This window comes from Schistocerca cancellata, chromosome 11, assembly GCF_023864275.1.
Source record: "Schistocerca cancellata isolate TAMUIC-IGC-003103 chromosome 11, iqSchCanc2.1, whole genome shotgun sequence".
NCBI lineage: Eukaryota > Metazoa > Arthropoda > Insecta > Orthoptera > Acrididae > Schistocerca > Schistocerca cancellata.
Genome location: NC_064636.1, coordinates 92,936,680 through 92,945,285, shown reverse-complemented (window position 1 = coordinate 92,945,285; position 8,606 = coordinate 92,936,680). Strand labels below are relative to the sequence as shown.

Below are 8,606 nucleotides of genomic sequence, written 5' to 3'. Positions count from 1 at the left end.
ATTCACACACACACTCACACACACATACGTGAAGTAGCACATTTCGCCGGTCATGCAGTCACCTTCGGCATCAGACTTAACGTTTTAGTTTATTACTTCATTGGAAATGACCCTGGGATGAGAAGTTCCGCCTTATGCAATACACCTTATTTCTTTTGTTTCACCCATACATGTTTCAGCACTTTGGTGCTATCATGAGTGGGTTCTATTTATTTTTAACTGTAAATTTGTTAACATATTAATATTTTCGTCGTTTACAACATTATGTAAAAGTTGCATTTATAACTTAATTGGCGAAAAGTAACATACCTTACATTATATTATTGTCCTCTTGTTTTGGTAGCTGTTATGCTACACAATATACAACATGTCATCTGCAAACAGCAAAACGTAATTTATTTTCTATTTGTTATGTATTTACGAACGGAAATAAGACTGTATCACGTTCTCTTTCTGTAACTTACAGTTTTGAAGTTGAAGTTGTCGTAGGTTTTCCTGTTTTGTTTTCTTTGCCTGTGTTCGTGTGGCAATGCAGTTTATCGATTATTTAAAACATAGGCGGAGTTTTCGCTGCCATTACGTGTTGATGTGGTTGTGTGGCGTCATTTGTTTCGTAGCGTGTTCTGTTGGCTGCGGCGCGCGAGTTTGAGTTGTATTTGGTGTCAGTTGTGTGTGGTTTATGTGGGTTTGTCTGTGTGTGATGAGTACTGGGGCAGAGAGGGAGTGTGTGTGTGTGTGTGTGTGTGTGTGTGTGTGTGTGTGAGAGAGAGAGAGAGAGAGAAGGAGAGAGAAAGAAAGAAAGAAAAGAGAGAGAATTTATGTGTGTGTGTGTGTTTTACTTGTACAGTTCTTCTATTGTGGTGAAGACGGTTTTGTTGCACAGTGATGTGTATTCATTGAGTACTTTCTTTCCTTGGGCTATTGATTTTTGGATGTGGTAGTTTTCTTCTATAGCTAATTTTTGGTATAGGCTGCTGCTGGTTTTTAGGATGTGAAGGTCAGTTTCAATGTTTGTTGGGTGGTGGTTGTGTGCTACCAGGTGGTCTGCAAATGTTGAGTGTGTGCTATTGCTTTTCAGTGCTCTGAGGTGTTCATTATATCTAGTTCTGAAGGTCCTGCATGTTTGGCCCACATACACATGTTGACAGCAGTTGCAAGTAAGTTGGTAGATGCCGGACTGGCTGTATTTGTCAGTATTAGTGGTATTTCTTCAGAGTCTGCTCTGTATTGTGTAGTTGGTTCTGTATGCTATGTTGAGTCCTTGTTTCTTTAGTATATTACCCACCCTGTGTGTGACCTTGTTGTTGTAAGTCATTATGTGCCATTTGTTGCTTACTATCTGCCGATTTGTTGTATGATGAGTTGTGTTTGTATGTATGTGTGTTTCATGGTTATGTGCTGTTTGTTTTTGTATTTTGTGGTTTATTTTGTCTATTCTGTTTGTATCATATCCATTCTCCTGTGCAATTTGTTTTATTGTGTTCAGTTCTTGTGTGTAGTCATGCTTATTCATGGGTATTTTGTTCAGCCTGTGAAGTAAATATCTGAAGCTGGCTTCTTTGTGGGTTATGGGGTGATTGGATTGGTTATGAATAATGGTGCTGGTGAGTGTGGGTTTTCTGTAGATTGTGAATTCATGTTTGTTGTTTCTCTTGTGTGTAGTGAGATCTAAGAAGTTAAGTTTTTCATCTGTTTGTGTTTCTATGGTGAATTGTATTTGTGGGTGGATGGAGTTTATGTTATCATGAAGTTCTTTTATGCGGGACAGTGGTTCATCTATTAAGCAAATTATGTCATCTACGTATCTGTACCAATATATTATTTTGTACTGTTTTGGTATTACTATTTTGTCAAAGATTTGTTTTTCTATTTGGTTGAGGAAAATGTCAGCTAGGAGGCCACTGATTGGGGATCCCATGGGTAGTCCATCTTGTTGAGAGTAAAATCTGTTGTTGAATGTGAAGTAGTTCTGTTCTGTGATGAGCCGGAGTATGGCTAATATTTCTTGTATGTTTGTTGTGGGTATGTTTCCTTGCAGTTGGAGGTTTCTTTCTATTATGTTGGTGGTTTCTTCTGTTGGGATGTGTGTGTACATTGAAATTATATCAAATGAAACCAATGTTGCTGTGTTTGGTATGTTTTCATTTTTTATTTTTTCTATTAAGTCACTTGAGTTCTTTAGACTTCTGTTGTCAGTGTATTTGTATATTGTCTGTAGCAGAGTGTGTGTGTGTTTGGCTAAGTGGTATGTTGGTGCTTTGGTGAAGTTAATTAATGGACGTATGGGTATTCCGGGTTTGTGAACTTTAGGCAATGATTTTAGGGTGGGGGCCTTGGGATTTTTCTGTATCATTTTTTTAATCTGTGTTTCTGTGAAAATTGTTTCTATGTTTCTCAGGGTTTTCTGTAACTTGCTTTGGTATCGGCTTGTTGGGTCACTTGTTAATTCTGTGATGTTGTTGCTTTGGATGAATTCTAATGTTTTGTGAATGTATTCCTGTTTGTTTATGACTACTATTGAATTACCAGCAGCAGCCTATACCAAAAAGTAACTATAGAAGAAAACTACCACATCCAAAAATCAATAGCCCAAGGAAAGAAAGTACTCAATGAATACACATCACTGTGCAAAAAAACCATCTTCACCACAATAGAAGAACTGTACAAGTAAAACACACACACACACACACACACACACACACATAAATCCTCTCTCTTTTCTTTCTTTCTTTCTTTCTCTCTCCTCTCTTTCTCTCTCTCTCTCTCTCTCTCTCTCTCTCTCTCTCACACACACACACACACACACACACACACTCGCTCTCTGCCCCAGTACTCATCTTTCTCTTTCCTCTCTCTCTCTCTCACACACACACACACACACACACACACACACACACTCCCTCTCTGCCCCAGTACTCATCACACACAGACAAACCCACATAAACCACACACAACTGACACCAAATACAACTCAAACTCGCGCGCCGCAGCCAACAGAACACGCTACGAAACAAATGAACGCCACACAACCACAACAACACGTAATGGCAGCGAAAACTCCGCCTATGTTTTGAATAATCGATAAACTGCATTGCCACACGAACACAGGCAAAGAAGTAAGCCCATTTACTTCACCAACAAAACAGGAAAACCTACCACAACTTCAAAACTGTAAGTTACAGAAAGAAAACGTGATACAGTCTTATTTCCGTTCGTAAGTACATAACAAATAGAAAATAAATTACGTTTTGCTGTTTGCAGATGACATGTTGTATATTGTGTAGCATAACAGCTACCAAAACAAGAGGACAATAATATAATGTGAGGTATGTTACTTTTCGCCAATTAAGTTATAAATGCAACTTTTACATAATGTTGTAAACGAAGAAAATATTAATATGTTAACAACAAATTTACAGTTAAAAATAAATAGAACCCACTCATGATAGCACAAAAGTGCTGAAACATGTATGGGTGAAACAAAAGAAATAAGGTGTATTGCATAAGGCGGAACTTCTCATCCCATTTTCTTAGCAAGCACGGAGACAACAAGAAGAACTGCACCACGAGATGATTAGGAAATGACCCTATATTGCCAACAGTTTGCTGACATTATCCACGCACCCCATACGAAGTGTTGGCAAAATTACATCGTTGTACAGATATGACGTCACACGTTTAGCCGCGTGAAAAACTTGCTTTTGTTTTGGCGACTTGGAAAACATGTTAAGAATAATTTCAAACCGTTGCTAAACTTTTTCTCGCCTACAGGCTTAACATCAAGGCTTACACACGTTAATTCGTCTGGAAAGTAATCAGACGTCGGAAGTTGTTTTGTGCATGGGCATTCCGAATACCGTGTAGTCCACTCGCGGATCACAACACGTGGCGCCTTGCCGACGTGCTTCTGGCCATGAAGCGCAGCACTCGCGTTCATTTCACTACTTTCACGATTCTCTGGAGTTAAAGGGTTGCGATGCGCGAGCGATCTGTTGCTTTGCTTAATATACTGGTTAGACTGAGGCGAAGATTTGGTTAGTAGTTGGCGAATTCTTGATAATTCATCGTAATGTTTGCGCCTCTTGAAGTAAACCTTTCGTATTGTTGTTTATCGTTCTGTGACGTCACGTCTCCTAGTATGAGATTACTGATGAAAGGGAAGCGACCACACACCAGAATTTTTCTGCACTACACGACGCTGTCCGTTCTCGTGTTAATATTTGTCTGATAAGAGGGCCTGGTGTGCCGACAAAGCAACGCATCGGCGATCTCTGTGAGGCGCGTCGTGTTCTGCGTGGCTTGTCGTGCTTGCGCATCAATCGCATCGTAAGTGACTAAAGAATGAATATTACCGATTGTGAAACTGTCACCAATTTCTGTACTTGAGGTTCAAATGACACGATTAAAGTGCAGTGTAAATTTTTGTGGCTCTGAGCACTATGGGACTCAACTGCTGTGGTCATAAGTCCCCTAGAACTTAGAACTACTTAAACCTAACTAACCTAAGGACAGCACACAACACTCAGCCATCACGAGGCAGAGAAAATCCCTGACCCCGCCGGGAATCGAACCCGGGAACCCGGGCGTAAATTGTTGTGTGCAGGCTATTGTCGACGGTAGGGTAGAGATTTAATTTCTCATTTCCAGTGCAATAGTATCGAACGTGGAGGTAGATTTGTTGTCACTTTCCGTCAGAGGAGTGAATCACGTTAGAATGGTAACATTTGTAGAGAAATTTGCTAATTATATTTGACTGAAACCTATAGTAAATACTTCGTTTAGCCACTTACTGTTAATGAAGCCATACCCATTATCGATGTTAAGTCTGTTTCGGAATTACGGGCTGGCACTAACGTCTTACTGACGCAGTGCTATAAATGTGTATCAGTGCACATCGCCATAAAACGCAAATTTGAGTACCACAACTACATAATTTTCAATTTGGATAATTGGTGTGTTGATGTACCGGTTTTCGAAGTTGTTTCCTTCCCTGTCGCAGGGACAGGATGATTTGATAAAAGTCGCACGAATTCTGTGAATAATAATTACCCCGATATCGGTGCTCCAAATTGCTTTCACTCTTTTGACGTTGAAGTTTGTGTGGTGGTTTTCGTATTTATACTGGTCTATCAGAAAATATGCAACGCAATTGATGCACACCGTATTAAAGACCTCTCCAGAACGTCTCGTGTGTAGCCAGATGAGTCGTGTCGAAGTGTGGGGAAATGTGACGGATGAACAGTAGCCGCAGCAGAAAAACAGTTTCATAAAAAGGCCGCCAGTTACTCGCGAATGTGTGGAATCCACGCTTTGAGTCACACATCGATTTCCCGTAATAGTGCACTAAGATCAGTTACATCTTAGGAGGAGTGTGTACAGTGTTTCTTGGTGCTTCTAATTCTTTAGGTGTTTTGTCCACGGGCAAAGTGTGTGACAGTTGCGTAACTTTCCTCAGTGCGGTGCTTGACACGGTACTTGGGCCGGCAGTAGCCGCCACTCAGGTGGAGACGGTGGCGAGGCAGCGCCCTGACGCGAGGCTGTGGCTTAGGCCGGTATTACACTATCAAATTTCTTTGTCCAATATCTTTGTCCAATATCTTTGTCAAAGATTTTTGATAGTGTAATAGGGATCTTTGACAAAAGTCGTCCAATATTTGATCAAATGTAGGACGAGGCCGTACATTTGATCAAAGAAATCGCTTGTCTTCTGTTCACTGCAATGCGACTTGTTACCACGCGGAGCGCCAGCATCGCTGGAGCGTTCTGTCATCTTTTGTGTTTATAAACATGGCTGCTAAATACAATTGGTGTGTGGCGTCTACCACAAAATTAATAGAGATGTATGAAGCGGATGAGGCACTTTATAATGTGAGGCACCCTGATTACAAAAATAGATTGAGAAGATTGGAGAGCTATAAAAATATAGCGGAGGTCATTAGCCGTGACATACGGCCTGGCTGTACGGTAGAAGACATTAAGAGGAAGATCAATGGCCTCCGTACTAGCTACGCGTGCGAGAAAGCAAAAGTACGTATTGACATATTCATTTATATTTATTTATGCAAGTAAAGTTTACATGTCATACAAATGATTAGCATTAGCATTAATTTGTTCACTGCAGTGACTTGAAGCATACAATAATGTTTACGTAACCTACAAGTAGTTTAAATTACTTTCATTATTAATATTGCAGATGCATAAAAGCAAAAGTGGAGCCAGTGCGCAGGCGGCGTACACACCACAAGTGTACTGGTTCCAGATGCTTAAATTCCTCGACCAGTCTACTGAGGCCGACGATAGTTTGTGCAACCTGGAGAGCCCTGAAAGTGAAACGGGAAGTGAACGTGCCACTCCGACATATGAGGAGATGAGTGCGGTATGTACATTTGTTTACATTTTACGTTACTAAATGTGATTATCTTGCCAGGGCACTTTCCCAGCGCCATTGTAAAATGTCTTAAAGTATTCCCTAACTGCTCTCCCGTGTACTGTACGTCCAGAAGCAGCTTGGCAAGCAATTGGTTCCATTTGCTGTAGGTCCTCAATGCTTTGTGTCTCAAGATAAGTGCAGTCTCCTACTACGGCAGACACTGTTTCCTGACGAGTGTACAAGTGTTTTCTTCTCTCAGTTAACAAGTTGTGCAATGTGCAGGCAGCCAGTGTTATTGTGGTAACTTTTTCAGGAGGCAGATTAATAGTAGTAAGAAAAATCCTGAAACGACTTGCAAGAATGCCAAAGCTGCTCTCCACTAATCTTCTCCCTCGTGACAGTCGGTAATTGAAAACCTTTTCTTCTTTTGTGATTCCTTTTAAGGGGTATGGCTTCATAATGTTATAACTCAGTGGAAAAGCGTCATCTGCCAGTACTACCATTGGAGTTGTTATGTTTGTGTTCCCAAGCTTCCTGCCATCAGGAATGTTGAGCATAGATCGGTCAATAAGACACTCACGTAGTTTGCTTTTTGAAAACACTCCAGCATCACCAACACGCCCATTAGTTCCTACATCTACATACAAAAATTTGTAGGAAGCATCTACCATGGCAAATAAAATGATACTGTTGAAGGATTTATAATTGAAAAAGTGAGATCCACTAGCTTGTGGACATTTAATACGAATGTGCTTTCCGTCCATTGCTCCTATTGTATTATAACAGTTCCACTTCTTCTCGAAATCCTCTGCAATTTTCTCCCACTCTCCTCTGCTTGTGGGTACCTGTAAATAAGTAAGATTTATGTATGTGCAAGGAAGTACGTAACAAGCAAAGAGGTACGTAACTAATAGCTTTTTTCTTTTATTTCATAGCATGCGGTACAAGAGCCTGTCGCATGTAGCGAGGCTCAGCCACAGCCCCTGCGTCAAGAGCGGCCTCCCACTAAAAGGAGGAGAGTCACGCCTGACGTGGCCACAAATGTAATGGTGGAGGCCACCAAGACACTTCAGGCTGTGGCTGATGCTGCCAGATCCATGCCTGTCCAAGAAGACCGCTACGGCACCCTTGGCGCCCACATCGCAGCAGAACTGCGTGAAATGGAGAAGGTGGGCGGCAGGGAATACACCACTGTCACCGCGCACAGTCTGCAGCGGACATTAATGGACAGGTGGGATTTGCTGCATGCGACAGCCCGTGCACAACCGTCCACCTCAGGTTATATCCAGGTTGCCTTGCAGCAGGCTGGAATCGAGGATGAAGATTCGATGTTATAAATTTATATGTGTGTATTATTTTTGTATCTCTCCAATCTTCTTAATCTATTTTTATAATCAGGGTGCCTCACATTGTAAAGTGTCTCATCCGCTTCATACATCTCTATTAATTTTGTGGTATCACACATCAATTGTATTTTGCCATGTAAATAAAGTTACGTAAATAAAGTAATAACAATTTATCTTCATGAACATCAAGTGTATCGAACATTTATTTACCTTCAGACAATGGTCCTTTAGTGCTTTATAAATTGCTTCACAAGTTTCAGGTATTATTTTACTTAATGTGCATTGTGGAATTCGAGTGCTGTACTGTAAGCTAGAGTAACTTTCTCCTGTAGCAAGGAATCGTAGTGTTACAGTGAGCCTGTCTTCTGCAGATATAGCAGTTCTTAGGTGCGTATTGTGTTTTGAGATATGAGGAATCACTTCACTGAGAACATACTGAAATGTATGCTCATCCATTCGCAAGAAATTGATGTATGACTTGACGTCTTCCACTATTAGCTCACGTAACAAGTTTTGCTGAATGCTTTTTTCGTCTCGTCGTGAAACCCACGGCTTCACCCAGGTACGTTTCCTTTTTTTCACCCGCTTCTGTATCGCATGTGATTGTGCACTCACAGCAATTGTGGCACAAGCAGCAGCTGCTGCAGTTAATAACAACAATTTGTTTTTGTCAGCCATCTTGAACTTTGACGAAAACTTTGATGACAGTGTAATACCCCTTCTAGCGCTACGTCAAAGATCTTTGTCCAATATATTGGACGGAATATTGGATCACATCTTTGATCAAATATTGGACAAAGAAATTGGATAGTGTAATACCGGCCGAACGGCTGCGGCAGGGCGGGCGAGGCGTCGACGTCGGTGTCGGCACAGCCGGACAGCCTGCATCC

The 8,606-nt window shown here is 41.1% G+C and overlaps 1 protein-coding gene across 1 annotated transcript; it reads left to right on the top strand.

The window, feature by feature from the left end:
• Positions 1 to 5,703: 5,703 nt before the first annotated feature.
• Positions 5,704 to 7,815, top strand: LOC126108704 (uncharacterized). The gene is made up of 3 exons (XM_049914021.1): positions 5,704 to 6,027; positions 6,194 to 6,376; positions 7,306 to 7,815. The coding sequence occupies exons 1-3, from the start codon at positions 5,788 to 5,790 to the stop codon at positions 7,705 to 7,707; spliced, it is 825 nt and encodes a 274-aa protein (XP_049769978.1). The 5' UTR covers positions 5,704 to 5,787; the 3' UTR covers positions 7,708 to 7,815.
• Positions 7,816 to 8,606: the final 791 nt, after the last annotated feature.